The sequence below is a fragment of the Talpa occidentalis genome, unplaced genomic scaffold (genome assembly GCF_014898055.3).
Source record: "Talpa occidentalis isolate TD23 unplaced genomic scaffold, MPIMG_talOcc4v2.1 talOcc4.3, whole genome shotgun sequence".
NCBI classification, from domain to species: Eukaryota; Metazoa; Chordata; class Mammalia; order Eulipotyphla; family Talpidae; genus Talpa; species Talpa occidentalis.
Window position 1 is genome coordinate 62,995,395 of NW_023603184.1, and position 15,574 is coordinate 63,010,968.

Consider the following 15,574-nt stretch of genomic DNA (forward strand, 5'->3'; position numbering starts at 1 on the left):
GTTTAGCAAGACTGCCCGGTTCAATTTCGTATCACCTTTCTTGTACTTAGTCGTAATGGAAAAAGCAGAAAGTTGGGGTGATTGTATAGCTCACCTTGTTTGTTTCCTTTCTGTCAGGGACCCACAGTTCCACACTGCCTGTTGTCCTGTCTGAAAGTAGTTCTTTTATACATTCTGTCTGGTTTCTAGAAAGCTATTTACTATAAGAGGTTAAGTCTGATCCTTGCTAGTCAATTGTTGCTGCAAGCAGAAATCCCAGGAATTCCAGTGAAATTGGTTCATTGAAAACTCTCAGTAACTGAATGTAGCTATCAATGGTGTGCCCCTCACTGTGTTAGAAGGACTAAACTACTAACTACCATTTACATAAAATTTTGAGTGAAGCATGATAGTGTCCTCATTTCCCCCCATTTGTCATTTACCTGTCCACAGACTGGGATTATTACTGTTCTGAACACAGTAATGGTTATAGTTATTCAACATGATTGATTCATGACAAAGGTTCAATTGCTTTTGGGGCTTGCTTGCCAGAGGCAGTTAAGTGAAGATCAGTCTTTATCACTGCTAATGATGGCAGTGACTTATTTTTTTTTAAAGACTTATTTTTTATTTATGCATACAAAAGCTGGGGTGTAGGCCAGAGATGCAGGATGGTGAGAGGATTCGCCAGAGACAGAGTGGGGAACAGAACAGGCAGATCCACTGAAATACACTGCTGAGGGGAGCAGTAGGCGATACAGGAGAGGTCTGCTGCGCCATGTGGGTCACCTCCCTGGCTGGGGATCGAAGTTGTGCTGCAGTGGTTGTGGATAGCTTCAAAATGCTGCATCTTAACCCCTTGTGTCACCAGGGAGGCCCTGGCAGTGGCTTATTTGGGTTCTTCTTGTCCTTTGCACCACACTGAAATTTACTCAGGAAGGACCTTGTTATTGTGCCTTGCACTTTAAGAATCACCTTTTGAATTCACATGTCAAGTCTATGCTATAGACAATAAGAAAGTGAGGATGGGTTGAAAGAACCATCTGTGAATCACCATAACTTTGATACAGAGGTGTGGAAGATTTAAAGTCTGCTGAAGGAAGTTCGTTTGCACAAAGATGTGCTTTTGTAAGAATACATTTCCCTTCCTTGATGTTGAAAAAAGAAGCCATGTAATTTGAAGTGGATTGTGGTGAGCACCAAGACTAGTAGGATCCAGAGTAGACACCAGATTTGGCTGTTGATAGTTTAGCTATGAAAGAAAAACAAGGTGCTACTTATATCTGTTTTCTGGTCAACATTTATTTGCTTCAGACATCTTGGTAAAGAGCTAATGCCCCTTTTCAGAAATCATGAATATTGCCAGCCACAGAAGTTAGTGTTCTTTTTAATTACTCTGCAGTTCTTTGTTTAGCTTCCTGAATGACTCACATTTGCTCTATATGCCCTTGGCACTCTGTACAGTGCATCGTGAAAGCTTTAATTTTGTGTCACCTAAATGGTTTCTAGAAATATGTTGACTTTTAACAGCTCAGCAAGGTTTTTTTTTTCTTTTTAACTTTAAATGCTACCTGAGGCGTATTAATTGGCTCCACTGCTGCTTAGAAAATTTAGAAATTAATGAACTTATGAAAAATGCTCAACCTCACTGAAAGGAAATACAAGGTTGAAGAAGCATTTTGGGTGGGTGTGGGGAAAAGCATATTAAATTGGTTAAAGTTTGAAAGTGACAATATTCAGTGTTTTGTGGCAAGGGTGTGGCAAGATGGGCGCCTCTTTGAACTTCCAGGAAAAAAATATTGATATGGCTTTTTCTGAAGGTATATTCATCAGAAAACTTTTATACCTTCAACCCAGTAATACTGCTTCTAGGGATTTTTTTTCCCATTAAAATTGTTAGAAATTCAGTCAGAATGCAAGTAGGAAGGTGTTTGTTGCAATATTATGTCTAAGGATTGGCTATTAGCACCATCTTTTTTATCTAACAATAAGAGAATATTTCAGTTGTGACATTTTCAAATGATAAAGTACTGTGCTTTTGTAATTCAAATGGTATTTAGGAAGAATATTTCATCAGATGGAATAATGGACATAGTTGGAATAAGCAATATTCCAAAAGTTCATAAAGTCTCATGTCAGTTTTTATTAAAACATGCCTCCAATAGTCAGAAATGTACCAAAGTGTTAAAGTAAGTTTCTATTGATAGGTGGTGATTTTATGAGATTGCTTTCTTCATTATCCTTTGTTTCCCAAAATTGGGATGGGAGAACATTTTAGATATGTGGAAACACACATGATGTAGCTACACCATGAACTTAACCTAAGCCTTTCTAGACCCTGGACGGATACCTCAGATCCCAAAAGATTTGTCAAGCTATTCATTTCTAAGACTAGTTACTGCTTTAAATTTAGGTGAAAAAGTACTAAAACAACAACAACAACAAAAACCCACAATGATTTCTGTTCTTACTCTTCAGATAAGAATTTTGATGATGAAGAATCTGTGGATGGTAATAGACCTTCATCTGCCAGTTCCACTTCATCTAAAGCTCCACCAAGCTCCCGGAGGAACGTTGGAATGGGGACCACCCGCCGGCTTGGGTCATCCACTCTTGGATCCAAGTCTTCAGGTGAGACCAACCCCCACATGGTATTGTAGCGCCCTCTGTTTCAGCTTTAAAAACCAGATGTACTTGGTACTCACCTTCTGTGTCCTTCAGAAGTGAAGTAATCCTGTTGGTGGGATATTTCTGCTTGCTTTTCTTTAATTAAGTTAGTACTATGCTGTCCATGCTGATCAGCTGGTAAGATGTAAGTCTGAGCTGCTGAGTCGCCACATTTGGGTAAGACAGAGCATATAGGAGCGTACAGCTGACAGAGGAAAGCATGCCCAAGAGAAGGAGAGTGAAGGTGCCCCCTGATGTCATTAGATGATTGGGATCCAGTAATACCATGGTGTCTTTTCAGCGAGTTTTCTTTATTAAGATTGAGACTGTCCAAAAATCAGATTGTACTTTCTGGCTTTAAAGTACACATTGTTCTTGTACGTAGCATTGTTCCTTATGAGACCAGTATGGATGTTGAATTAAAATAGATAGGGTAGGGAGTAGCCCTTCTCTTCCCCCCACCCCACGCCCTATTTTGATGGCTTCATTTTGCTGTCACATTTTAAATTTACATGCACAGTTCCCACTTTTTACTTCAAAAAAATTGCATAGCCACTTCTTTTAGGAGTCTGCTTGTTGCTAACCTTGGGCTTTTGAGCTAAGCACTGTATGGACTAAGTAAAAGCTGGCCTAAGTAGCAGCATGGGAATGCATCTTCTACTGGTCTCGCCTTCTGAAGAATGACCCTAGATTGCCAGTGTCTTGACTCCATCCACGTGGTGTCACTGCATGCCCTCCACCACCAGCATCTGTCTGTGTTAAAGGCGGTTTTTTGATGGGGAGAGTGATGTTAACATCAGGGATGACAAAAGAGAAAACTGAATTTCTTATAATTGTTGCTATTCTTGGTGCTTTCTTTATTGATGCATTTTTTCAAAAAAATTTCTTTTATTATTGAGCTTAAATTCACAGAACATGAATCATTTTAAAGGTGACAATTCAGTGGCATTTAGTATATTCAGTGTTGTGCAGCTGTCCTTTCTATCTAGTTCCAAAACATTTTGATCACTCCAGAGGAAACCCCACACCCTTATGACAGCGTCTCCCCATTTCTTCCTTCCCTGAGCCCCTACAATCAGCAGTCTGTATTTTCTCTGTATGTATTTACCTGTTTTTTTTTTTTAAGAAATGGAATCATGCAAGGTGTCATCTTTGTGCCTCTCTTCTTTCACTTATACATTGGTTTTGGAGTTCCTTTACGTTGTATTATGTATCAGAACTACATTTCTTTAATGGCTTTTTAGTTCTGTTCCTTCATCTGTTATTGGGTAACATCAGTTCCACGCACAAGACATGACATTTTCTGCATGATGAGACTGCTTTTCCTTCTTGTCCCTTACCCATACCCCTACCCAAAATCCCAGCTATTTAAATTAAGCAGTGATATCTGCCATGTCTACACCTCATTCCTTTTCTCTTCCTTTTTCCATTTGTTTAACATCATAGTTATGCATTTCATTGTTGGCTCCTTGTCAGATTCCTTGGGCTCAGGGACTGTGGTTGGTCTTTGAGACCTCTTCAGTATGTGACACAGTGCCTGGCACAGAGGAGGTACTCGGGACCCGTGTACTCAGTGTGATACGGCCCTCACATAAAGCACTGCATCACAGTGTTATACAATTATCTATTTGTGGTTAGCTAGGATACATGGAATTAGTAATCTGCATCAGGTCTGAGGACACACATTGCTACCAATTAGAATTTTCTTGAAAGCCCTTTTCCATCTAGGTACTCTATGTAGACCCTGAATACCCGATAATTTATCTGCTAAGAAACTCTAGCAAAGTACTGAGACTAAGCGATCTAAGTCATTTTACATTACAAGGAATGAGCATAGACACCCATTTAGAAACTATTCATGAAAAAAAAAGGTGTTAAAATGTCATCAGACTTTCATGAGTGAAGTGAAGTTCGTAGTAGGAAAAAGAAAAACTTCCTCCCAAAAACTTCCTCCCAAATGATAGCAATTATTTTTTTAAATGTACAAAGCATCTCACAACTTCATGGGGAAGAACTTGAAATGGATTCATAAATGAAAGAGTGACACGGGTGTCATGAACTCATAGAGATGGAAATGTTTTCAGACTGGTATAAAGTTGAGGTGGAATTCTTTATAATTTGTATTTCATAAATTTGTTGTGCTAGCTTCCTAAAAATAATATAATCTAATTTATTGCTTGACAATAATTTTTTTTGATCAGGAAAACAACAAGAACAACTATAATAAAAAAAAAATCTAGCAGGCAACCATAAATCAAGAGACATTCTGTGAGGGAGAGGGAAGAAAAGGGATCAAAACAGGGGCGAGAAGAGCACAAGGGACTACGGTGATGGTTCATGGGTGAATTGGTGGTGGGAATTTTACGGGGCATACACAATGATGTAAAAGAAATAAATTAAAGAAAGAAAATTTTTTTTGATAATATCTGTTTATTTAGGAATCTTTCAAAAGATTTGTACATTTATATAGTATAGATCATCGGCACAGGTGGTTGAGCGCAGTGCTGCAAAGCTATCCTCTGCCTCTGCAGCACAGGTTCGATCCTGGTTGTCCCAGGAGCTACCCACATGGCGCAGCAGAACTCTCCTGACTCCCCCGCTGCTCCCCTCAGCAGTGTATTTCAGTCAGTCTGCCTGTTCTGCTCCCCACTCTGTCTCTGGTGAATCCTCTCACCCTCCTGCACATCTGGCCGGTACACCAGTTCGTTGTATGCGTGAATAAATAAATCTAAAAAAAAAAAGGCTAGACTGCCAGCCCCTCCATATTTCCCCCCCACAAATGATCTCTTTAAATGACTGAGGTAGTGTGTACAATTTTATAGAATTACTAGGCTTCATTTTGATATTGAAAGTAATGTTTGTCAATTCCACCACAACTTAAAATTTTATTAAGCTGTTAGAAAAATGATTGCAAATCTTCTGACATGTAACTTTGATTATATAGTCAGACTCCTCCTCCAATGCACATTGTTTGCATTTTAAAAATTTATCTTTTTTTACAGCTGCAAAAGAAGGAGCCGGGGCTGTTGACGAAGAGGACTTTATTAAAGCATTTGATGATGTACCTGTAGTACAGGTAAGTGAGTATATTTGAATTTGATTATAAACGATAGGCTCTCTTCGAATTTCATTTTTCCAATCTGTGATATGTGGAGTTCCTTGCTAGATAAGGTAATTTTGACTATCAGGATTATAGAATATCTGAGGTTGAAGACTAGGAAATGTTGGAGCCTTTTATAGCTGAAATGAAGAGCAGAAGTCAAGGCCCAGAAAAGGTCTTTCACTAAGAACTAGAGAGAAGTTGCTTGCTTTAAAGTTTGAGAGTCAGGTCACACTAAGGAGAAAATAATTGATTAGATGAGAGTACTAAGAAGTATGCTTATTTAGGAATTTTTTTTTCTTATAAGAAAAATTCATACATTTGAAGGACTTCAGTGATCTGTGAATCGCTTGTTACCTGTTGCTTGATTGTCATCTATGTATAACTCAGGTAACAGACATCTTAGGCTCAGGTTCACCACTAAATCTTTGACCTTATCACAAGGGCTCACCTGTCTAAGATGTGAGGATGAATGAAAAAGTAAATTTGAAAGTAGCCTTCTTTCCTTTTTGTACATGAAACTTTCTGTTATGTTTATAATAAAACTGTGTTTGAGGGGAGGTTATCCATATGTGGGTATCAAATCTGGTGGGTATAGATTCATAATGGGAAAGAAGCTGATTCGAAGACAAATCTGTCATAAGTCCTTCTGAAAAATGAAATAGTTTCTTTTACTATGCTTAATGCTCTTGATTTCATGTATAAAGAAATAGTTTTTATTATGTAACTTTTCTTATATTAATTACAAATTAATTTTGCTTATAGATTTATTCCAGCCGAGACCTTGAGGAATCCATAAACAAGATTAGGGAAATATTATCTGATGACAAGCATGATTGGGAGCAAAGAGTAAATGCTGTAAGCTGTTTACTTCATTTTAAATATAAATGATCATACTTTCACTTTACCTTTTCAGTGCAGTATTTCAGATCTATATCTATTTTTATAACATGCCAAGTTATATGTTTGTGTACCTCCTATTTTTTTGGGGTTTTTTTTTTTTTTAATTTTTTACATCATCGTTCACCTCCTATACTTTTAGCAAAGACTTAACTGAAATGTCTCCACCCTTTACTCTCATCTACTAAAGATTCAATTCTGGGTCAGTAAGTTGACTTTTAGTGGCATTTTTCAATGAATCTCCCTTTATTCCCTTCTTCATATTACTTATTAGGAAGTTTTACCCCCTCTATTTTCCAAATTGGATTAATGAAAATAAGTGACTAAACATTCAAGTGAGACTGTGTCCTATCTGAGGAAAGGTGTTTTGTGTTGGTTGGCTGGCAAAAGAGAGGCGGTAAATTGCTGCTATCTCAAATTCAAACTAGCCTTTTAATAATGGTAGCAGATACTATGAAAAAACTGTAGGCTTGCATCTTTTTTGAATTCATTAAGTAAATGTTAGTTGGAGTGAGGTGTAAGGGAAGATAGGCTTAAGAAAAGAGCTTTCACAATCTAAAATTAATATTTTAGATATTTTCTCATTAGTATCATAGACTATGAAAACACTAAAATGTTTCCAAATTAAAAAATACATTCTGTAGAATTCTAATGTACCCATCCCACAATGCAGTATTTAAAAAATTCTTTGTTCTTATTTGTGCTATGTAGATTTGCTCAGTATATTAGCTAATTGGCTGAATTCTTTTAAGAAAACCATTTCTGCATCATTTATCTTTGATGTTGAGTTCTCATATCTAATAGCATCTATCATCTTGATATTCTGTCTTTAAGTTTTAACTCTTAATTTTCTCTATTCCATTAGCTAAAAAAGATTAGATCTTTGCTTTTGGCTGGTGCTGCTGAGTATGATAGCTTCTTTCAACATTTGCGTCTTTTGGATGGAGCCTTTAAACTATCTGCTAAGGATCTGCGGTCTCAGGTAGTGCGGGAGGCTTGTATCACATTGGGGTAAGGATTGCGATGCTCTGGATTCTCACACATCATAAACTACTCATCAGAGTGCTTCAGAGATGATTCATTCATCCATTATGTCTGCTGTGTCTCTTGAGTGTAGCTTCTGACTACTTTCTGAGACATATTCCAGTTATACTTCTGTTAGTTTTATAATATTTCCTGCCCAATTATGTAATTGGGGCACATTTTTTTATTTTATTCAGTGACTTAACTCTGAAGCCTCTGTTTATGTGAAGCAGTTATCAATACAGAAAAATGTAACTTTATAAACATGTTTCCTTTTCACTGATTTTGCTGGCAGGATGTAGCATTATTATCAGAAATCAGTATGTAGAACAGTACTGTAGCTATAATGTTAAGGCATGTATTGTAGTAAAGTCTTAATGTACCATAGCTGAACCTGTATCAATGTTTGAAGCTAGAATCTGTGTGTTAGAACATATGTCAGTATTTCAAAGAAGACACAACAGGAAGAATGCACTTGCTGTTCTGGCTGCAGTGAGCTATAGAAGCATGAATATTATTTGTTAAAAATACAAGGATTTTTGTTTTATTAGTATGTGATTGATATACACACATGCTCACATATATATTTGCAATTTAAGACCAATCATTTACAAATTATTAAAGGAACAAATTCTTGGAGTAATGATCATTTTCATGTCCTCTGCATGTACATTGGACATATTTTTAAAATATTTTACTTAGATCTTTGTTCTTTATCTCTCAAAAATGTTAAATTGTTGAAAATGTTAAGAGGTTATATATGCGTCACTTTTTGCAAGATATATAACTACAATGTAGTCTTCATTTCTTATTGTAGGCATCTGTCATCAGTTCTGGGGAATAAGTTTGACCATGGAGCTGAAGCCATTATGCCAACTATCTTTAATTTAATTCCAAACAGTGCCAAAATTATGGCCACTTCTGGTGTTGTAGCTGTTAGGTTAATCATTCGGGTAAGTACATTTTGTGACCATACGTAGAATAAACCAGTGGTAATGTTGTTGATTGATAAACAATATGAGAGGCATTTTTCATCAGAGCAATTATGTGGAGCTGGAAACATGGTCTAAATATTGTTCTCCCCTCTAATGATAGTTCCATCATGTGCATTAAGGATGCATTATGTAGTTCTTGACATGTTGATCATTGATTCATTGTTGGTTTTAAATATGTGACCATCTGCTTTTCAGTTTGTATATTTTATGTCCCCGTATGTGACTCTTACTGTTCCCTCCAGTCATTCTGTTTTTATGTATTTGCTTGTGGTCTTGTTATTCACCTAAAACTTTTATTTAACTAATTGCATGTAAGCCCAGAAGCAAATTATTCTCTTCAGTTAAGTTTTCTAAACACTTCTTTACATTTAAATGATTAACCTAATAATTACATAAGAGTTTCAATAAAACCTTAGTTCACACAGGCTTGAAATGAGAGTTTTTCGTATCACCACCTCGCACTTTCAAGTCCCTTTTCCCCAGAGGTAACCCTTGAAATTGGGGCTTGGTGATGTTAACTAAAATTTAGCTAGAATATGCTGATCGAGTGCCTTACTTAGTATTATTTTCAGTTTCTACTGCCAACTTCAAATATTAAACCTAAAGCCTATATAGGTCCACTGATCCCTTATGAACTCACACAGATCTGTATACTGTTTAGATGATTTAGACTTCATGCCAGTGATTTGTTTTGACTTTATAGACGCAGTTATGTATCATTAGGTTGCTTGTTTTGGCTCTGTCAATATATTTCATGGTCTATGGCAGCACTAATGAAATACATTTTCCTGTTAAAATTGAATGAAATTCTAATTTGAATATATATGTGCTCTAAATAGATTAATATGAAAGTTTTCTTAATTTTGTTTTATTTTTATATTTTCATGTGTTCACCTCTGTTTTCTGTTCTTCTCTACAGCATACACACATCCCTAGGCTAATACCTGTCATCACAAGCAACTGTACCTCTAAGTCTGTTGCAGTTAGAAGGTAAATTTTAAAATGGTTTCCACAATATTTGAATTATTTAGAAAACCAAAGCAAATTCCAGATTTCCCTCTATGGGAAAAAAGTTCAGGTTTGAATTGTTTGACATTATTTAAAATCACTGCGATAAAAGCCTTTAGATTGAAGGATCATAATCTAAATCTGAAAAGAAAATTTGCATGACTTTCTTTGTTGTTCATGTGTGTGTGTGAGAGAGAGAGAGAGAAAGAGAGAGAGAGAGAAAGAGCATGATTGTGTGCACATGCGAGCACAGGGAATTGGGTGGGTAAGGAAGAGGAAGAAAGGACCCTCACCACTGCCTCTACCAGCCCTGCCCCGTACATGTTTTCCTTGAGTAGTTCTTCTACCTACATCAGTGCTCTGTCCCCATATCTGAATGAAGATAGTAACTATATGCAATAAAAGATATTGTAAAAATTAATGGTAGTTATTTAATGTTAACATAATTAGGAGGAGATGCATGTTGTTTGCATCTTCTGATAGTGATTTCTGGAATTCTGTATCCTGAACAATCACTTCTCCAGCATGGTTATGGGAAGATATACCCAGAAGAAAGAACCTGGGTAGCTAGCAAGGACTTTGTTCCCAGGTCCTGGTCTTGTGTCCTGGTCAGTTTCTCCAGAGCCCATGAGAGTGTTAAGGCACTTCTCTTAGAGATGTGTTATTTTTCATTGTTGAATCAGTGTCTTTTGAGAATCTCTTAAAATCTGTGGACCCCTTTCCCTGGAAGATTACAATGCACAGGATAGTTTTCTATAGACTTCTGTGTGATTCATGGGCCTCCGAAAGCCACTCAATGGACTATATCAAGAACTCTGTAGGATAACTTAATGGCAGACCTGGGAGTAAAGAAATATCCATTTTCATAGTTATGATTCTTGATCCAAGACCAGTGAAAGCATCCTTTACTCTAAGGCTTAGAAACCTCTACTCTAGCTGACTCCTTTCCTAGGGTGTCACATTGGTCCTGCCAGATTTCCACAGGTTTGAGAACTTTCTTAGCATGATACTGCCCCCTGTCCATTTTATTAGCAACTACATATGAGAGGAAGAGGTAGAAAAAGGGGAATAATCAAATATGTAAAGCTAGGAAAAAGAAATTTGCTCCTTCCACTAAAAAGTCTAATTTCTAACTGCATGTCTCAATTTTTTATTGCTAAGGGATGCAATTTGCCCTTGATTCATAGTTCAGCTTCTCCTTGGGAGTGGAGTGGCATTAGCCCCCTGCTCCCCACCACCCTAAGTGAGGGTGTAAAATCAGCAAGGTAGAGGGATGATAGTGAATTTCAGAGCACAGCAGACATCTATTGATGCATTACCACTTCTCAGCTACTAATTACTGGACTGTTAGGATTGAGAGTACAATTGTGTACAGTTTTTTTTGTGGATTTAGTCATTTAAGTAAGACGCCTCGGGCACTTGGTAAAAGCCTAATTAATGGTAATCATTATTAGAATTTGTTGCGGCTGCTGCTTTTATTATTTTCCCTATTGTTTTAGGTTTCTAAGAGATATTTAGAATGTGTTTTCCCTCTGAGTAAGGCAGAGTTCCAGTGAAGTGACACAGATCTTTGTTGTGGAACGTTGTAGGATGTTTAGTGTGTTAGTTGGCTTGGGCTGCCATAACAAAATACCACACATTGGGTGATTTAAGCAACAGAAATTTATTTTTTCACAATGCTGGAGGCTGGAAGTCTGAGATGGTGTTTGGGTTCTAATGAGGGTGGCTTGCAGAAGGCTGCCTTCTCGCTGTGTCCTCGCATGGCAGGGGCGTGAACAAACTCTGTAGGATCATTAATCTTAAGGGCACCAATCCCATTGTGAGGGCTCCACCCCCATTACCTTCTCTGACCCCAATTACCTTCTAAAGGCTCCATCTCCTAATATCATTACATTGTGGGTTAGATCGTTATAGAGGCAGGACTGGACATAGTGCAGGTTTTCTGATCCCATTCAGACCGGGTAAAGGAGGAGTCAGAGTCCTCAGTGGTTTTGCAAGTCTTTTATTGGGGTTCAGTGGGTACGTGGCAGGCAGGGGTGCTGGGGGGCTGGGAGGCTGGCAATCCTCCCAGCCCCCAGCAAATCTTCACTCTATCTGGGCTCTCTGGCATTCTCTGCTTCTGCTTCGGACTTCTTCTCTTTTGGCTTCTACTGGCATCCCCATGACACCACCCTTAAAAAACACAATCTTAGCACAGGTGTACCTACTTCAGGTGCCCGCCATCAGGCATGCATTCAGGATCACAGGGTTCCCTCATCTATCCTGATGGCGGGAGGGCAGAAAAGCCTGATTTTTTACCTTACCCTACAATCGTCAGCCAAAGAATTTTGGGGGAACACTCCATAGCATTTAGCATTTCTGGATTCTGGCGCTAAATAGGAGTGATGACCTGTAATCACTGGGATAGTGGAAATGCTACTTTCTTTAACAATTTCTGAACCACATACCAAGACTGCTGTTCTTGTATTTGTTAGAATATTAGTCAGAATTAGTTGCCTAATAGTGAGAGAAATAATAGGGACCATCTGACCTAGTCCTTCTGTCTTAGAAAGGTAAGAGAGCCAGCGAGTGCAGTGTAACCAAGGCAACATACTTTCTGTTATATTTTCAGTGTACCTATTTTGCTTTGAAGAATTTATAAGAAATGTATTGGACAAATTCCCCACTTGTTTTGAAACATTATCATTTAATTGGGAAGATTAAAAACAAGAATGTAAAACAGTGTTAAGTATAAGTGACAACACATGTATTGTGGATTTAGGAATTCAGGGGGGGCATTGCTGATATTTTCCCAAGAAATTTCGTGGTCAGAGTTGAAGACTGAGTTGTTTTGAATGACAAGTAGATGTAGGTGAAGAAAAGAAACAAAAATCCAGCCTAGGAAATGACTTGGGCAAGAGGGTAAATTAGAATAAGCATGACCTAGGTTGGGGCAGGGTAGGATAAATGAAGATTGCTTAGACTTTTGCACCATTGTTCTCTGTGGCTATCACCTGTGGCCTTGAATGCAGGAGGTGCTTAGAAGCATGGGCTCAGGTTATACATGCCTGATGGTGGACACCTGGAGTATGGTGTGGGCATGCATCAATGGGCACACTGGAGCCTGGAGGCTGAGCATATAAGGGCGGCATCACAGAGGACAGAGTGCAGCAAAATGGCGGCAGAGAATGGCTACGTGAGAACATCACAGAGTGCTCAGAGAGAGTAAAGATTTGGCGGGGGCTGGGAGGTCTGCCAGCCTCCTGGCCCCCTCACATGCCCTGTACCTGGATGCCTCAGTACAAATGGTGTGGAAAGATCATTAAAGGTCTGAAAAAGCCACTGAGGGCCCCAGGACTCTCCTTTACCCATCTGACCGGCCTTCTTGCCTGCTCTGCCCTGCTGCCTGCCTGCACTACAGGCAGGATGGGAAAAGTGACAGAAAAGGAGGTAGGCATAGAGCAGGTTCTCTATGATCCTCTGCAGATAGGTAAAGGAGCAGAGTCCTGGAGCCCTCGGTGGCTTTTTCAGGCTTTTATTGAGTTTACCAGATACCGGCAGGCAGGGGTGCTGGGGGGCCAGGAGACTAGGAGGCCTCCTAGCCCCCAGCAAATTTTCACTCTTTCTGGGCTTTCTGCCGTTCTCCTTCTCATAGTTCCGTTCCGTGACACCGCCCTTATAAGCCCAGGTGAGTCCCATCTACATATGCCCACACCCTACTCCCGGTGCCCGCCATCAGGCATGCATTCAGGACCTCAAGGATCCATCATCAATCCTAATGGCGGGAGCGCAGAAAAGCCTGACAATCATTTTCCCTACACTCTCTCTCCTTGGAAAGATTTCACTTGATAAAGCTCTGTGTCCCCACTGTTACCAGCCCAAAGCATGAGTTGAACAGCTTGCCTGCCTGCTTCTAGAGGCAGGCACATGGAACCTGTTTGTTGTCTTACTGGAGTGTCTTGGTTACCACCATATTTTGGAATTTAGCATAGGATAAGTATGGATTATGAGGTTTTGAATTGGAAGTATCACAGGAAAGAGTTCTGGTTGTGAAAGATTACCTTGAATGGGTTTCCAAGACTAATCAGGATTTACTGCTACAAAGAGATATCCTGGACTTCACCAAAAAAAGAAATTATAAAGAGGTGGCACTCAAAGTGGTGATGTAATACAAAGAAAATGAGACCAAAATTGTTGTGTGTACAGATCAGACCAAGGAAGAGCTCTAAAGTGAGACAGCTTGATAAGATATCGAGAGATTGAAGAGCGGAAACATAGGGAAGTAATTAGAGAAAAGCCTCATGTTAAGTTCCACCTACTACCTTCTTAGTAGGGAAATGTGCAAATTTTTAGGGTATTTTCAGCTGTTTTTGTACAAGGCAATTCTGTGAAATTAATGCAAATACCCTGATTCTGTAATATGTGTTGATTTCTTTTTATATACATCCTGTACTAATGTATTTGAAGTAGTATAATAGCAAATGACAGTGACAACCTTTCAATAGTTTTGCCTTGAAGCTCAAGTGTCTCATTTGAAGGGAACTTTTGTGTCCTATATCTGTATCGGTGATTTTTCTATATGAGTCATTGTAGGTAATTACATTTTCTTTGGTTTTCACTTAATTCTAATGTATGTTCCATTGTTCAAGTCATAAAAATTAGAAGAAATGTACCAATTGTAAAGAGAAATGTTGGGTTACTTAGGAAGAGCAAAGCTGTCATTTTCACTAGCATGCAAATTTTACTACATTGTGTATTTTTTTCTTTACAATTTTCAGGCGCTGTTTTGAATTTTTAGATTTACTTTTACAAGAATGGCAGACACATTCACTGGAAAGGTGAGCTTCTATTTTGCTGATTTTTATCTCTGCATTGAATCTTGAAGTTTAATGCCTGCATGAGTGATCTAAGCCACTTCCTATAAGAAATGGAAGAATCTAGGCTATTGTTCGCATGACTGTTTTTATGATTTCTGATGCTGTGAGGCACATAATATTGGCAAAAGTTGTTAGTGAATTTCATTGATTGAAATATTAGTGTGTCTCTGGTCTACAGTTGATCGTTGATTTTGATTTCCCATTATATCACTATACATTAATGCAGTATTAGTAATACTGTACTGTATGTTTGAAAGTTGCTAAGAGAATGAATTTAAAAATTCCTATTGGCCTCCCAGTGGTGCAGCGGTTGAGCATTGGGCTGCAAAGCTGCCTGCAGCCTCTGCAGTGCTGGTTTGATCCCTGGCCGCCGGCAAGGGTCCCACATGGCACGCAGACCTCTCCTGCCGCACCTGCTGCTCCCCTCAGCAGTGTACTTTGTCAGTCTGCCTGTTCTGCTCCCCGCTTCGGGTCTGGTGAATTCTCTCACGCTCCCGTGCTTCTGACTGTACCCAGTGCTTGTATAAATAAATAAATCTTTAAAAAAAAAAAAATTCTTATCACCAAAAAAAAAAAAATTGTAACTATCTGTGGTGATGAATTTTAACTCGCCTTAACGGTGATCATTTCATTATGTCAATATATACAGTGATCATTTCACTAAATAATGATATAATATATGTAGTGAGATATATATGTCAAGTTACTGAACTCTGCACCTGAAACTAGATAATATAATACTCAATCACATCTTAAAACAAGAAAATTTATGAAGAATTTAGCAGGAGACATAATATATAGAGTTGTAGTAAATTTTGGTTACTTGTATCTACAAATAAAAATGATTTTTGCATTTTGTTTTTGTATCCTAAAACCTTATCTAAATTTACTTATTTCAGTAACTTTTTTGGTAGATTTCCTAGGATTCACTGTGTACACAATCAAGTGACATGAATAAAGGCAGTTTCCCTGTTTAAAAAACAAAAAAAAGAAATATTAGTGTGACTGGAGATGTAAATTAATGGGCACTCACTCTGACAGTTACA

At 38.3% G+C, this 15,574-nt stretch overlaps 1 protein-coding gene across 1 annotated transcript in view; it reads left to right on the forward strand.

Moving 5' to 3' along the window:
• Positions 1-15,574, forward strand: part of CLASP1 (cytoplasmic linker associated protein 1) — a 255,088-nt gene that overhangs the window by 144,608 nt on the left and 94,906 nt on the right. The window contains exons 9-15 of the mRNA XM_054699624.1: positions 2,458-2,610; positions 5,649-5,722; positions 6,512-6,604; positions 7,512-7,657; positions 8,487-8,622; positions 9,584-9,654; positions 14,430-14,489. Of these exons, the coding sequence (XP_054555599.1) occupies positions 2,458-2,610; positions 5,649-5,722; positions 6,512-6,604; positions 7,512-7,657; positions 8,487-8,622; positions 9,584-9,654; positions 14,430-14,489 (733 nt within the window). The remainder of the gene's footprint in view (positions 1-2,457; positions 2,611-5,648; positions 5,723-6,511; positions 6,605-7,511; positions 7,658-8,486; positions 8,623-9,583; positions 9,655-14,429; positions 14,490-15,574) is intronic.